Source organism: Callithrix jacchus, chromosome 6, assembly GCF_049354715.1.
Source record: "Callithrix jacchus isolate 240 chromosome 6, calJac240_pri, whole genome shotgun sequence".
NCBI classification, from domain to species: Eukaryota; Metazoa; Chordata; class Mammalia; order Primates; family Cebidae; genus Callithrix; species Callithrix jacchus.
Window position 1 is genome coordinate 75,781,035 of NC_133507.1, and position 17,938 is coordinate 75,798,972.

Below are 17,938 nucleotides of genomic sequence, written 5' to 3' on the forward strand. Positions count from 1 at the left end.
GGATCACAACTGGACCGAGAATGTAACGAACTGACAGAAACACGCTTCAGAAGGTGGATAATAACAAACTTTTCTGAGCTAAAGTAACACGTTCTAACTTAATGCAAAAAAACCCCAAAAACCTTAAAAAAAGGTTAGACGAAATGCTAACTAGAATAACCAGCTTAGAGAAGAACATAAACAACTTGATGGAGTTGAAAAACACAGCACGAGAACTACATGAAGCAAATACAAGTTTTAATAGCTGAATCAATCAAGCAGAAGAAAGGATATCAGAAACTGAAGATCAACTCAATGAAATAAAAAGAGATGGCAAGACAAGAGAAAAAACAGTGAAAAGAAATGAACAAAGCCTCCAAGAAATATGGGATTATGTGAAAAGACCTAATCTACATTTGATTGGTGTACCTGAATATGATGAGGGGAATAAATCTAAGCTGGAAAACATGCTCCAGGATATCCAGGAGAACTCCCCAAGCCCAGTAAGGCAGTCCAAATTTCAAATTCAAGAAATACAGAGAACTCCACAAAGATATTCCTCAAGAACAGCAACCCCAGGGCACATAATTGTCAGTTTCACCGGGGTTGAAATGAAGGAAAAAATGCTAAGGGAAGCCTTAGCTGCCTTTTAGAGAGAAAGGTCTCTTTAGCTTCTCTCTTAGAGAGAAAGGTCAGGTCATCCAAAGAGGAAAGCCAATCATACTTAGAGCAGGTCTCTCAGCAAAAACCCCACAAGCCAGAAGAAAGTGGGGGCCAAGATTCAACATCCTTAAAGAAAAGAACTTTCAATCCATAATCTCATATACAGCTTTGTAAGTGAAGGAGAAATAAAATCCTTTATGGACAAGCAATTACTGAGAGATTCTGTCACACCAGGCCTGCCCTACAGGAGCTCCTGAAAGAAATAGTAAACATGGAAAGGAATAAGTGCCAGTCACTGCAAAAACAAATCAGAGGGCAAAGACCAAAAATGCAATGAAGAAAATGTGTCAACTAATGGGAAAGAAAACCAGCCGGTAACAAAATGGCAGGATCAAATTCACACATAAAAATAGTAACATTGAATGTAAATGGCCTAAATACCCCAATCAAAAGGCACAGACTGGCAAACTGGATAAAAAGTCAAAACCCACTGGTGTGCTGTATTCAGGAAACTCGTCTCACATACAAAGACACACATAGACTCAAAAAAATGAAAGAAGATTTACCAAGCAAATGGAGAATAAAAAAAGGCAGGGGTTGCAATCCTCGTCTCTGATGAAATGGACTTCAAACCATCAAACATCAAAAGAGACAAAGAAGGACACTACATAATGGTAAAAGGATCAATCCAACAAAAAGTGCTAACTATCCTAAATATATATGACCCAACACAGGAGCACCCAGATACATAAAGCAATTCCTTAATGACCTAAAACGAGATTGAGACTCCCATGCAATGAGAGTGAGAGACTTCAACACTCCACTGTCAATATTAGATGGATCGATGAGACAGAAAATTAACAAGGATATCCAGGACTTGAATGCAGAGCTGGACTAAGCTGGACCAGAGTGGACCAGAACGATCCACCCCAAATCCACAGAATATACATTTTTCTCAGCACCACATTGCACTTACTCTAAAATTGACCACATCATTGTAAGCAAATCACTCCTCAGCAAATGTAAAAGAATGGAAATCATAACAAACATTCCATCAGACCACAGTGCAATCAGACTAGAACTCAGAATCAAGAAATGCACTCACACCCGCAATTGGAAACTGAACAACTTGCTTCTGAGTGTTGACTGGATAAACAATGAAATGAAGGCAGAAATAAAGATGTTCTTTGAAACCAATCAGAATGAAGACACAACTTACCATAATCTCTGAGACACCTATAAAGCAGTGTTGAGCGGGAAATTTATAGCAATAAATATCCACACGAGAAACAAGGAAAGATCTAAAATTGACACCCTATCATCAAAATTGAAAGAGCTAAAGGAGGAAGATCAAAAAAACTCAAACTAGCTGAAGACAAGAAATAACTAAGATCAGAACCAAATTGAAGGAGATAGAGACACACAAAAAAAAAACCTTCAAAAATCAATAAATCCCGGAGCTGTTTTTTTGAAAAAAATAACAAAATAGATAGACCGCTAGCCAGATAGGTGAAAGAAAAGGAAGAAGAATCAAATAGATGCAAAAAAAGATAAAGGGGATATCACCACTGATCTCATAGAAATACAAACTACCATCAGAAATTACTATAAACAGCTCTACTCACATAAACCAGCAAACCAGGAAGAAATGGATAATTTCCTAGACACTTGTACTCTACCAAGACTAAACCATGAGGAAGTTGAAACCCTGAATAGACCAATAACAAGGGCTGAAGTAGAGGCAGCAATCAATAGCCTACCAACCAAAAAAAGTCCAGGTCCATACAGGTTCAAAGCCAAATTCTACTAGATGTACAAAGAGGAGCTGGTTCTACTCCTTCTAAAACTGCATCAAACAATACAAAAGGAGGGAATCCTCCCTAACTCATTTTATGAGACCAATATCATCTTGATACCAAAACCAGGCAGAGACTAATTAAAATAGAAAACTTTAGGCCAATATCCATAATGAACATCAGCGCAAAAATCTTCAATACAATACTGGCAAACAAACTGCAACAGCACATCAAGAAGCTTATCTATCCCAATCAAGTAGGCTTCATCCTGGGGATGCAAAGCTGGTTCAACATATGCAAATCCATAAATGTAATCCATCACATAAACGGAACCAAAGACAAAAACCACATGATTATCCCAATAAATGTGGAGAAAACCTTTGACAAAATTCAACAGCCCTTTATGCTAAAAACACTCAATAAACTAGGTATTGACAGAACACATCATAAAATGACAAAAGCTATATATGACAAACCTACAGCCAATACCATACTGAATGGGCAAAAGCTGGAAGAATTCCCTTTGAAATCAGGTACTACACAAGAATGCCCTCTCTTACCACTCCTATTCAATAGAGTATTGGAAGTTCTAGCCACAGCAATCAGGCAAGAAAAAGAAATAAAGGACATTCCATTAGGAAACGAGGAAGTCAAACTCTCTCTTTGAAGATAACATGATTGTATATCTAAAAGATCCCATCATCTCAGCCCAAAATCCTCTCAAACTGATGAGCAACTTCAGCAAAGTCTCAGGATATAAAATCAATGTGCAGAAATCACAAGCATTCCTATATACAATAACAGACAAACAGAGAGACAAATCAAGAGCAAATTCCCATTCACAATTGCTACAAAGAGAATAAAATACTTAGGAACACAGCTAACAAAGGATATAAAGGACCTCTTCAAGGAAAACTATAAACCACTGCTCATTCAAATAAGAGAGGACACAAAGGTGAGTAATGAGAAACTTCTGTGAGCTAAAAGAACATGTTCTAAATCAATGCAAAGAAACTAAGAACCTTGAAAAAAGATTTGAAAAAAGATTCGAGGAAATTATAACAAGAATGGATAACTTAGAGAGGAATATGAATAAATTGAAGGAGCTGAAAAACACAATACGAGAACTTCACGAAGCATGCACAAGTTTCAGTAGCTGAATTGACCAAACATAAGAAAGAATATCAGAAGTCGAAAATCAACTCGATGAAATAAAATGAGAAACCAGGATTACAGAAAAAAGCACAAAAAGGAATGAACAAAGTCTCCAAGAAATGTGGGACTATGTGAAGAGACCTAACCTACGTTTGATAGGTGTACCAGAATGTGACAAAGAGAATGAATCCAAGCTGGAAAATACTCTTCAGGACATTACCCAGGAAAATTTACCCCATCTAGCAAGGCAGGCCAACTCTCAAAATCAGAAAATACAGAGAACACCACAAAGATATTCCGCAAGAAGAGCAACCCCAAGGCACATAATCATCAGACTTAGGGTTGAAATAAAGGAGAAAATACTAAGGGCAGCCAGAGAGAAAGGTCGGGTCACCCAAAAAGGGAAGCCCATCAGACTCACAGCAGCTCTCTTGGCAGAAACTCTACAAGCCAGAAGAGAGTGGGGGCCGATATTCAACATCCTTAAAGGAAAAAACTTTCAACCAAAAATTTCATATCCAGCCAAACTGAGTTTCGTAAGTGAAGGAAAAATAAAATCCTTTGCGAACAAGCAAGTGCTGAAAGATTTTGTCACCACCAGGCCTGCTTTACAAGAGCTCCTGAAAGAGGCACTACACATAGAAAGGAACAACCAGTACCAGCCATTCCAAAATCACACTAAATGCTAAAGAGCATCAGCATAATGAAGAATCTACATCAACTAATGGGCAAAACAGCCAGCTAGCATCAAAATGGCAGTATCAAATCCACACATAACAATATTAACACTAAATGTAAATGGACTAAATGCACCAATCAAAAGACACAGACTGGCAAACTGGATAAAAAAACAAAACCCATCAGTGTGCTGTATCCAGGAAACCCATCACACATGCAAGGATACACAATGGCTCAAAATAAAGAGATGGAGGAAGATTTACCAAGCAAGTGGAGAGCAAAAAAAGCAGGAGTTGCAATTCTCATCTCTGATAAAATAGACTTTAAAGCAACAAAGAAAAAAGAGACAAAGAAGGTCATTACATAATGGTAAAAGGATCAATACAAGAAGAAGAGCTAATGATCCTAAACATATATGGACCCAATACAGGAGCACCCAGATACATAAGGCAAGTTCTTAATGACTTACAAAGAGACTTAGACTCCCACATAATAATAGTGGGAGACTTTAACATTCCACTGTCAATATTAGATCAACCAGACAGAAAATCAACAAGGATATCCAGAGCTTGAACTCAGACCTGGAACAAGCAGACCTAATAGACATTTACAGAACTCTCCACCCTAAATCCACAGTATATACATTCTTCTCAGCACCACATCACACCTACTCTAAAATTGACCACATAATTGGAAGTAAAGCACTCCTCAGCAAATGCAAAACAACTGAAATCATAACAAACAGTCTCTCAGACCATAGTGCAATCAAATTAGAACTCAGAATTCAGAAACCAACTCAGAACCATACAGCTTCATGGAAACTGAACAACTGGCTCTTGAATGTTGACTGGATAAACAATGAAATGAAGGCAGAAATAAAGAAGTTCTTCAAAACCAATGAGAACGAAGACACAACATGCCAGAATCTCTGGGACACATTTAAAGCAGTCTCTAGAGGAAAATGTATAGCAATGAGTGCCCATATGAGGAGAATGGAGAGATTCAAAATTGACACCCTATTGTAAAAATTAGAAGAGCTAGAGGAGCAAGATCAAAAAAACTCAAAACCTAGCAGAAGACAAGAAATAACTAAGATCAGAGCAGAACTGAAGGAGATAGAGACACAAAAAACCCTTCAAAAAAATCAATAAATCCAAGAGCTGGTTTTTTGAAAAGGTCAACAAAATAGAGAAACCACTAGCCAGATTGATAAAAAAGAAAAGAGAGAACAACCAAATAGATGCAATAAAAAATGATAAAGGGGAAATCACCACAGATTCCACAGAAATTCAAACCATCACCAGAGAATATTACAAACAACTCTATGCACATAAACTAGTAAACCTGGAAGAAATAGATAAATTCCTGGACTCCTGTGTCTTCCCAAACATAAACCAGGAGGAAGCTGAAACTATGAATAGACCAATAACACGGTCTGAAGTCGAGGCAGCAATTAAGAGCCTACGACACAAAAAAAGCCCAGGTCCAGATGGGTTCACAACCGATTTCTACCAGAAACACAAAGAGGAGCTGGTACCACTCCTTCTGATACTATTCCAAATAATCCATAAAGCGGGAATCCTTCCCAAATCATTTTATGAGACCAACATCATCCTGATACCAAAACCCGGCAGAGACCCAACAAGAAAAGAAAACTTCAGGCCAATATCCATGATGAACATAGATGCAAAAATCTTCAATAAAATATTGGCAAGCTGATAGTAACAGCACATCAAAAAACTTATCCATCATGATCAAGTAGGATTCATCCCGGGGATGCAAGGCTGGTTCAACATACGCAAGTCTATAAACGTAATTCACCACATAAACAGAACCAAAAACAAAAAACCACATGATCATCTCAATTGATGCAGAGATGGCATTCGACAAAATTCAACAACCTTTATGCTAAAAACCCTCAATAAACTCGGTATCTATGGAATGTATCTCAAAGTAATAAAAGCTATTTACGAAAAACTAACAGCCAATATCATACTGAATGGGCAAAAACTGGAAGCATTCCCTTTGAAATCTGGCACTAGACAAGGATGCCCTCTTTCACCACTCCTATTCAATACAGTAGTGGAAGTTCCAGCCAGAGCAATCAGGCAAGAAAAAGAAATAAAGGGTATTCAAATAGGAAAGGTGGAAACCAAATTGTCTCTATTTGCAGACAACATGATAGTATACCTAAAAGACCCCATCGCCTCAGCCCAAAAACTCCTGAAACTAATAAGCAACTTCAGCAAAGTCTCAGGATATAAAATCAATGTGCAAAAATCACAAGCATTGCTCTACATCAATAACGGACTTAAAGAAAGCCAAATCAAGAATGAACTGCCATTCACAATTGCTACAAAAAGAATAAAATACCTAGGAATACAACTCACAAGGAATGTAAGGGACCTCTTCAAGGAGAACTACAAACCACTGCTCAACGAAATAAGAGAGGACACAAACAGATAGAGAAACATTCCATGTTCATGGTTAGGAGGAATTAATATCATGAAAATGGCTATACTGCCCAAAGTAATTTACAGAGTCAATGCTATCCCCATCAAGCTACCATTGACTTTCTTCACAGAACTGGAATAAACCACCATGAACTTCATATGGAACCAAAAGAGAGCCCGCATAGCCAAGTCAATTCTAAGCAAAAAGAACACAGCAGGGGGCATCACACTACCGGATTTCAAACTATACTACAAGGCTACAGTAATCAAAACAGCATGGTACTTGTACCAAAACAGAGATATAGACCAATGGAACAGAACAGAGGCATTGGAGGCAACACAACATATCCACAACCATACAATCTTTGATAAACCTGACAAAAACAAGCAATGGGGAAAGGATTCCCTGTTTAATAAATGGTGTTGGGAAAACTGGCTAGCCATGTACAGAAAGCAGAAACTGGACCCCTTCCTGACACCTTACACTAAAATTAACTCCAGATGGATTAAAGACTTAAACAAAAGACCTGGCACCATAAAAACCCTAGAAGAAAATCTAGGCAAAACCATCCAGGACATAGGAGTAGGCAAGGACTTCATGACCAAAACACCAAAAAGCACTGGCAACAAAAGCCAAAATAGACAAATGGGACCTAATGAAACTCCACAGCTTCTGCACGGCAAAAGAAGCAGTCACTAGAGTGAATTGGCAACCAACAGAATGGGAAAAAATTTTTGCAGTTTACCCATCTGACAAAGGGCTGATATCCAGAATTTACAAAGAACTCAGATTTACAGGAAAAGAACAAACAAGCCCATTCAAAAATGGGCAAAGGATATGAACAGACACTTTACAAAAGAAGACATATATGAGGCCAACAATCATATGAAAAAATGCTCATCATCACTGGTCATCAGAGAGATGCAATCAAAACCACATTGAGATACCATCTCACGCCAGTTAGAATGGCAATCATTAAAAAATCTGGAGACAGCAGATGCTGGAGAGGATGTGGAGAAAAAGGAACACTTTTACACTGTTGGTGGGAGTGTAAATTAGTTCAACCATTGTGGAAGACAGTGTGGTGATTCCTCAAGGCCTTAGAAATAGAAATTCCATTTGACCCAGCAATCCCATTTCTGGGTATATATCCAAAAGACTATAAATCGTTCTACTATAAGGACACATGCACACGAATGTTCATTGCAGCACTGTTTACAATAGCAAGGACCTGGAACCAACCCAAATGCCCATCGATGATAGACTGGATTGGGAAAATGTGGCACATATACACCATGGAATATTATGCAGCAATCAGAAATGATGAGTTTTTGTCGTTTGTAGGGACATGGATAAATCTGGAGAACATCATTCTCAGCAAACTGACACAAGAACAGAAAATGAAATACGACATATTCTCACTCATAGGAGGGTGATGAAAAATGAGAACACATGGACAAGGGGAGTGGAGTACTAAACACTGGGGTCTATTGGGGGAAAAGGGGAGGGCCAGCAGCGGGGGTAGCTGGTGAGGGATAGCCTGGGGAAAAATGACAAATGTGGGTGAAGGGGAGAAAGGAAGCAAAACACACTGCCATGTGTGTACCTATGCAACTGTCTTGCACGTTCTGCACATGTACCCCAAAACCTAAAATGCAATTTAAAAAAAAGCAAATAAGAGAGGACACAAACAGATGGAAAAACATTTCATGCTCATGGTTAGGAAGAGTTAATATCGTCAAAATGGCCATACTGCCAAAAGTAATCTATAGATTCAATGCTATCAATATCAAGTTATGAATGTCCTTCTTCACAGACCTGGAAAAAACCACTTCAAACTTCATATGGAATCACAAGAGAGCCTGCATAGCCAAGCCAATCCTAAGTAAAAAGAACAAACCTAGCAGCATCACACTGCTGGACTTCAAACTATACTACAAGGCTACAGTAATCAAAACAGCATGGTACTGGTACCGAAACAGAGGAAAAGACCAATGAAACAGAACAGAAATCCCAGAAGAAACACCGCACATCTCCAATTATCTGATCTTTGAAAAACCCAGCAAAAACAATCAATCAATGGGGAAATGCCTCCATGTTTAATAAATTGTGTGGGTAAAAGTGGCTAGCCATGTGCAGTAAGCAGAAACTGAACCCCCACCTGACTCCTTACACTAAAATTAACTCCAGATGGATCCAAGATTTAAACATAAAACCTAACACCATAAAAACACTAGAAGAAAATAAAGGCAAAACCATCCAGGACATAGGCATAGGCAAGTACTTCATGACTAAAACACCAAAAGCAATGGCAATAAAATCCAAGATAGAGAAATGGGATGTAACTAAACTCCAGAGCTTCTGTACAGCAAAAGAAACCATCATTAGAGCGAATCTGCAACCAACAGAATGGGAAAATATTTTTGCAATCTACCTATCTGACAAAGGGCTAATATCTAGACTCTACAAATAACTAAAACAGCTTTACAAAAAAAAAAAAAAAGACCCATTCAAAAGTGGGTGAAGGATATGAACAGACACTTTTCAAAAGAAGACATATATGAGGCCAACAAAGATGAAAAAATGCTCATCATCACTGGTCATTAGAGAAATGCAAATCCAAACCACACTGAGATATCATCTCATGCCAGTTAGAATGGCAATCATAAAAAATCTGGAGACAGATGCTGGAGGTGATGTGGAGAAATAGGAACAATCTTACGCAGTTGACAGGAGTGTAAATTAGTTCAACCACTGTGGAAAACTGTGTGTCAATTTGTCAAAGATTTAGAAATAGAAATTCCATTTGGCCCAGAAATCCCATTACTGGGCATATACCCAAGAACTATAAATTGTTCTACTATAAAGACGCATGCACACGTATGTTCACTGCAGCCCTGTGTACAACAGCAAAGACCTGGAACCAACCCAAATGCCCATCAATGATAGACTGGACAAAGAAAATGTGGTACATATACACCATGGAATACTATGCAGCCATAAAAATGATGAGTTCGTGTCCTTTGTAGGGACTTGGATGAGTCTGGAAACCATAATTCTCAGCAAACTGACACAAGAACAGAAAGCCAGACATCACATGTTCTCACCCATAGGTGGGTGTTGAACAGTGAGACCAGGTGGACTCAGGGAGAGGAGCATCACATACTGGGGGCAGTTGGAGGGGGTATAGGAGAGACAGTGGGGGGGTGGGATGGATGGGAAAGTGGGGAGGGATAACATGGGGAGAAATGCCAGATAGAGTATGCACTAAAGTTAAATTTAAAAAAAAATCTCTATATATAATACTAATAAATAAAAGCTATAAAATAAACCTTCTAAAATTAGTAACTTGAAAGAGAAATTCTCATGGACATCTGGAACTGTCCTATGAAGTTCAGTCATAACCTAGGCAGAAATAAGACATAAATTCTTACCTGTCTTCCTTTATTCTTGCCAACAAAGGCTCCAGCCATCCTAACGTGCATTCACAGTGTGCATCAAGAAAAGTTATGACCTGCCCTTTTGAAGCAGCTGCTCCTCGAAGACGGGCACGTATTAACCCTGAACGTTCCTCCATCCTAATAATTTTTACTGGCACTTCTAAATTTTTCACGTAATTCTCTAGTGTCAACTTGAGAAAATCTGTAACATGCAATAAAAATTTACAAGAAAAATTTTTGAAACTGTTTTAAGACACAGCAGAGATACTTTCAAGATGGTAATTCAACACACAGAAATGGTGGCCAATTTCTATCAGTATTTATTGCTTTAGATATAAAACAGTAGAGATTTAATCAGTTAATTAATGTCATGTATCCATAAAATCATATGAATGTTCAATAATATCAGTTGAGTTGAAAAAAAGATGTATTTTTGGAAGTCATTTTGACTGAATTTTTAGGTTAATAAGAGCCATATAGAATCACAAGAGAAAGTGAAAGAATTAATTATTTGCTTCAAGAGTAGGCATTAATGAGGTTATTGATGAGAATTTGATAGGCTGTGGCAGAGCTAGTAAATTTATAATGCAAATATAGATAATTGCATAGTTATCTTTTTGGCCATAACAAAGCTTCTTAATAACAATACAATAAAACAAAGTTTGTACCTCTTTCACTGGCATCGTCTACCAAGATGACCTCAGAGAGGAGATAGTGTGGGGAACGATTTATCACACTGTAAACAGTTCTAAGGAGAGTGCTCCAAGCTTCATTATGAAATACAATGACTACACTTGTGTTTGGAAGTTCATCAGGGTAGACTTTTGTCTTACATCTGAAAAAGAGGAAATAAATTAATAAATGCATTTTTATTCAGATTATTTTAAGAAGAAATATCCATAATAACACAACTTCAGACTTGAAAGTCCCTTACTAAGGAAATGTTTTATGAATATCTAAAATAATTTTCCTTTTATAAGTACTGTGAGTAATCACTTGGCATTTTGAAAATTAAATATGCATAATTACTAATATTTTTATTTTGACTGCAGCAGAGAACAAAGCAGCATGATTTGTACAAGTCTAAGAAAAACCTAAGAAATATAAAATAATATTCTGAGACTGTCGATAAAAGATCTCTTACACCAAGTACAAATGAGTTCATTTAGTGAATATAATTTCGTCATTTGTTAAAAACAATTGTATAACTCAAGAAGTCATAGGAACATAAACAGACATGTGTCCAAAGGTCATGACACAGGTAAAACTGAGATTTTCTGTTCTAAATCTAGTCATGTATGCTTCTAACTGCATTTGAGGATGCTATAAATGTCTACTTCCAAGGAAAGGTTTAGATTTCCTTTAGATTCAGAATCTACAAAATGCATCCTGGCCTCTAAAATGTCTTTATGTTTTGGAGATCAAGAAAGGGAATGGACTACCAGCATTTCTCAAACTTTAATGTGCATAGGCACTGATATGGAAGTGCTGGGAAGGGGAGAGCTTGGTCCCTTTAAATGACATGGAAGGGAGAAGGGAAGCACTGGGTAGAGGAGGGCATGGTCCCTCACTAGGGCTCCCCCCCCACCCACAGAGGCTGGGTGAAGACAGGCATTTCCTGACCAAATGTTGCAGTTCCCAAGACCACCCTGGCTTGCCATCCTTACTCTAGCAGGCAGACACAGAAACCACTGGACAGCCAGAGGAGCAAATCTGCCCAAGAAGACACAGCAGGATGTAGAGAGGAGCACATCAGCGGAGTAAAGGACCAGGGGCTAGACACGGAGAGGGACTCACCCATGGGCATGGCATGCCAGCAGGCCATAGACTAATGTGAGGAAGTGGAATTTGGCTCAGGCAGTCAGAGGAGAGCCCAGGCCACTGAGCAGTCAGACTCCAGGCGAAAACCTTTCCACTCCATCTCCCTTCTGGCTTCCCCCATCTGCTGAGAGCTACCTCCACCTAATAAAACCTTAAACTAATTCTCCAAGCCCCATTGTGATCTGCTTCTTCCAGTTCATAAAGGCAAGAACCCGGGTACAGCAAGTCCTCTGTCCTTGTGACAGGGTAGTGACAAGGTAATTGAGCTGGTTAACACAAGCTACCTATAGAGAACAAAATTAAAAGAGCACATGGTAGCACCTGCCCACTGGGGCTTCAGGAGCTGTAAACATTCACCCCTAAACACTGATGTGGGGTCGGAGCCCTACAACATGCCCATCCTTATGCTCCCCTTGAGGTTTGAGCAGAGGGGCACTGAAGAAGCAAGCCACAGCCCCATCACACCCTCTTCGAGGGACACAAGGCAACTTTTCCCATTTCAACATCATCTGGAGATATGTTTAAATGCAGATTCTAATTCACTAGGTGTAGGGTGAAGTTTGATTTTCTAAAAATCTCCCAGACAATTTAGAGGCTGCTGGTCCCTGGAGCACACTGATTAGTAAGAGGCTACACCATAATTACTACTACTTGTAGAACTTAATGTTTTGAAAAATTTTTTTGCCTTTGCTTATAAATCTAAAGAAGTCCAGGTTTTTCTTATCAAGCAATCAATCAAAAAGGGTACACTTTGATAATTGATATGTATAGTACTCTAGGTGGTGATCCCAAATTTAACAGGCAGATGTTTGTTGCTCTCATCAATTTGTCAACATTCAGGCATTTCTGTCATGTCATTTTAAATCAATGTGATTATAGATTATAAAAAAAAATGTCAAAGGGTTTCTGGAGCAGTAACAGAAGTTTATTCACCTGAGGTATTTTTTCATGTAAAATATACTTAAGAGCTAGACAATTAAAATAATACCATAATATAAATTGAATCAGATACCTCTTGCTACTTATGAACGGCTTAATACATGAACAGTACAGTGTTGTTGAAATTAGTTTCCTTCACAAGGGAGTGAAAAAAAAATACAATAAAATGTGGAAGAATAAGGCATATAATAAATACTTGATTGTGTGCTGGCTATCTTCATTATTTTTTTAAAACTGTCTAAATGAGGTCTACTGCAATATAGCCAGCTAAAAATGTACATATAACTCATTACATTTTCCAGCATACATTTATTTGAAAAAGCATCTATAATACAAAAGATACTGTGCATACATGAAAATTAAAATATAAGGTGTGGGAAAAGTAGTTGTATGTATTATCTTCTCTTTCCTTTCAGTGGCAAGATTGAAAACATTTCTATGAACTTCTTCATCACTTGACTTGTATCTCCAAGTAGCTCATCAGTAAATAAACTTAGAAAGCCATCTTGGTAAATCAGAGAGGGTTTTCTCCACCATTTTCCCCAAATCTCCATTCTTCTGCCTCATTAAAAAGCCTAATCACTTTCAGCATGTGAAGCAAAAAGTAAGGTGAAGATCATCCTCCTCCTCAAAGAAGTATAGCTGGTATAACAGGCTGAAAGCAGTCTAACAGCCAGCAACCATTAGCTTCACACAAGGATTACAGTCAATAAAATCTACTCAGCATCATTTGTAAAAAAATATTTTTCAATCAACAAATTTCACAGAACTGGAAATAAAATCACCTTAAACTTCATACGGAACCAAAAGAGAGCCCACATAGCCAAGACAATACTAAGCAAAAAGAACAAAGCTGAAGGCATCATGCTACCTGATTTCTTTTTTTCTTTCTTTTTCTTTTTCTTTTTTTTTTTTTTTTTGAGACTGAGTTTCGCTCTTGTTACCCAGGCTGGAGTGCAATGGCGCGATCTCGGCTCACTGCAACCTCCGCCTCCTGGGTTCAGGCAATTCTCCTACCTCTGCCTCCTGAGTAGTTGGGATTACAGGCACGTGCCACCATGTCCAGCTAATTTTTCTGTATTTTTAGTAGAGACGGGGTTTCACCATGTTGACCAGCATGGTCTTGATCTCTTGACCTCATGATCCACCCGCCTCGGCCTCCCAAAGTGCTGGGATTACAGGCTTGAGCCACTGCGCCCAGCTGCTACCTGATTTCAAACTATACTACAAGGCCATAATCAAAACATCATAGTACTGGTACCAAAACAGAGGTATGGACCAATGGAACAGAACAGAGGCCCTGGAGGCAACGCCACACACCTACAACCATCTGATCTTTGACAAAGATGATAGAAACAATCAATGGGGAAAGGATTCCCTGTTTAATAAATGGTGTTGGGAAAACTGGCTGGCAGTGTGCAGAAAGCAGTAACTGGACACCTTCCTGACACCTAACACTAAAATTAACTCCAGATGGATTAAAGACTTCAACATAAGACCTAACACCATAAAAACCCTAGAAGAAAACTGAGGTAAAACCATTCAGGACATAGGCATAGGCAAGGACTTCATGACTAAAACACCAATAGCATTGGCAACAAAAAGCCAAAATAGACAAATGGGACCCAATTAAACTCCAGAGCTTCTGTACAGCAAAACAATCAATAGAGTGAACTGGCAACCAATAGAATGGGAAGAAATTTTTATAGTCAACCCATCTGACAAAGGGCTAATATCCAGAATCTACAAAGAACTAAAACAGATTTACAAGAAAAACAAACCAACCAACCCATCCAAAAGTGGGCGAATGATATGAATGGATAATTTTCAAAAGGAGACATATATGAGGCCAAGAAACATATGAAGAAATGCTCATCATCACTGATTATTAGAGAAATGCAAATCAAAACCACATTAAGATACCATCTCACACCAGTTAGAATGGTGATCATTAAAAAATCTGGAGACAACAGATGCTGGAGAGGATGTGGAGAAATAGGAACAGTTTTACACTTGTAGGAGTGTAAATTAGTTCAACCGCTGTGGAAGACAGTGTGGTACTTCCTCAAGGACCTAGAAATAGAAATTCCATTTGACCCAGCAATCCCATTACTGGGTGTATACCCAAAGGATTACAAATCATTCTAATTGTAAATCATATAATTGTGTATTATAAAGACACATACACAAGTATGTTCATAATGGCACTGTTTACAATAGCAAAGACATGGAACCAACCCAAATTCCCATTGACGATAGACTGGACAAGGAAAATGTGGAATATATACACCATGGAATACTATGCAGCCATAAAAATGATGAGTTTGTGTCCTTTGTAGTGACATGGATGAATCTGGAAACCATAATTCTCAGCAAACTGACTCAAGAACAGAAAATCAAACACCACATGTTCTCACTCATAGGTGGGTGATAAACAATGAGAACACGTGGACACAGGGAGGGGAGCATCACACACTGGGGTCGGTTGTGGGGGTGCAAGGGAGGGACAGCGGGGGAGTGAGGAGGTCAGGGAGGGATAACACTGGGAGAAATGCCAGATGTAGGTGATCTGGGGATGGAGGCAGCAAACCACATTGCCATGTGCGTACGTATGCAACAACCATGCATGATCGGCATATGTACCCTAGAAAATAAAGCACAATAGAATAGAAAGATTTTTCAATCAACCATTTTTGTTGTTACACTAAATGCCAACAATTAAATAAATGATTTAAAATGTCCAGCTAAAAGCAGATATTTAGATCCAGCATCTTAAAGCATTTCTATCAAGCTTTATTTTGTGATTAAAAAAATCTACTCACCAATATTAATTTTGCATTCATTTTATGTGTCAGTTATGAATTAATTTACTATTAATGCAGAAATCACGTTTACTTAGAGAAAACTTCCACTGTCATTATTTAACATAGCATAAAAATAAAACTAATATTTTAATTAATTCTTCCTCTTCTTCCTGTGTAAACAGTCATTCATCAAAGGGTAACAAGGTTCAGTTATGTGGGATAAATAAGTTCTGGAGATCTAAACAAAGCATGGTGACTATAATTAATAATACTGTCTTATATACTGTAGTTGAAATATACTAAGAGAATTGATCTTAAGCGTTCTCACCACATCGAAAAAAATCATAAAGATGTGAGGTGACAGACATGTTAATTTGATCATTTCACAATATTCATGTATATCAAAACATCAAGTTGTATACCTTAAGTATATATAACTTTTAGTTGTCAAATATACCTCAATAAAGCTGAAGAAATAAAGTCCTTCAGCAAAGATGACTCTGTGCCAATAAAATAATTTATAGGATAATCTAAAGTGATACCAATTAGTTATTTTCTATGTCAGTTTATCCAGTTATCTTAAATGCACAGATTTATATAAGCAAGGGTTATGTTTTTCATTATTTCTGATGAATTTGTGGTACATTGAACTGGAATTATTGTCTGTATTTTACCAGAGTTAATATTTCATCCATGGACATGGAAAGATATACTGATTTTTATCTACTGCTGGAAAGAAAAAAATGTGGTCAGACTATGGCACAATGCTTTCTTATCACTAGAATCTATTTAATAATTAAATAGAGCTTATAGAAAAAGTTTTTAAATGAATTTGGACATAGATTTCTATCAATATTGTCATGTTCGACATATGAATCAGTCACATCACTTTCTTGTGGATTTGAAGTTTCTTTCATGTATTTAATCTTTCTCCAGCTTTAAACAGTATTGCTTATATGAGAGACAAACATTTAGCATATAACTCAATTAAGAAATCTAAAACAGTATCAACTTCTTGTGTATATCTTCCTTGGTACTATAAAGTCCTGCTTTTTAAAGATTAAGGCACAAATGAATTGTGTGGGGATCTCGTTAAAATGCAGATTTTTATTCAGTAGGCCTGGGATTGACTCAAGATTCTGCATTTATAATACCATCCTTGGTGGTGCCAACAGTCTTTGTTCTTGGTTGACATGATAAGAAGCAAAGCCATATAAATCAGCCAGCTGCCCATTAGCAAGCAAATATAGGATTGTCATGATGACTCCAATAACAAATCTTTGTTTAATCATATGAAATTTAATTATTCCTACTCCTTTCTTTCTTGTTTTCAGAAAATAACTCTTTGTTCTGATACTGAAGCATAATGCAATCTTTTTGAAAAAACAGTGAATGACAAACTCAGTATATGCAGTACTAACAATACACATAATTCAGTTGAAGCAATGGCTAACAGCTATGACCATGTTTGTTAAACTCATGCTGATTTCAGAATATAAAATGAAAAAATGACACAACTTAACATACATGAATACAATAATTTCTTTTGTTTAGACAAGTAAAAGCACTGAAAGCTTTGTGTCGTTAACAAAAACCTTTAATAGATGTTATACTATATATTATAAACAATATTTCATATATATATGTGTGTATATATATATGAAATGTCAGTGAGTTAAAAACTCTGCCAGATATAGAGAGATAGATATAGATATAGATAGAGATAGAGATAGATGTTATAGATATAGATATCTGGCAGAGTTTTAAACTCACTGATATTTCCAGAAATCATTCAAAACAAACAACAACAACAACAACAAATAAGGAACACATGATAGAAGTGGGGATGAATACTAAAATCGATAGAACTTGGCTAATAATCTATTTTCTCTGATACAAGAATTTGTTCTTTGTGATATGAAAAAGATAATTTCACTACTTTTCACCTCAGTTTTTATATCTTTTACATAATAAGATTAAAGTAGGCAATCTCAAAGGTCTTATCTGAAATATATGGTAGACATTCCTTGGTATACACTGCAGAGTGAAGTTTATAATCGCCACATGGTGGAACTAGAAAGGACTTTCAAAGTTGACTAATTCAATGCTTCATTTTAAAGAATACAAGTCTCAAGCTGCACAGCTCTTTCAGTACTATAATAAAGTAATGCAATAAAAATAATTTATTATTTTAGTAATGCTTTCTAAT

At 37.3% G+C, this 17,938-nt stretch overlaps 1 protein-coding gene across 32 annotated transcripts in view; it reads right to left on the bottom strand.

Annotated features, from left to right (window-relative positions):
* Nucleotides 1-17,938, bottom strand: part of GALNT13 (polypeptide N-acetylgalactosaminyltransferase 13) — a 690,911-nt gene that overhangs the window by 258,641 nt on the left and 414,332 nt on the right. For all 32 annotated transcript variants that reach the window (XM_035304875.3, XM_078327740.1, XM_054257627.2 and 29 more), the window contains 2 exons: nt 10,834-11,000; nt 10,160-10,367 (listed from right to left, as the gene is read on the bottom strand). In XM_035304875.3, the coding sequence (XP_035160766.1) occupies nt 10,160-10,367; nt 10,834-11,000 (375 nt within the window). The remainder of the gene's footprint in view (nt 1-10,159; nt 10,368-10,833; nt 11,001-17,938) is intronic.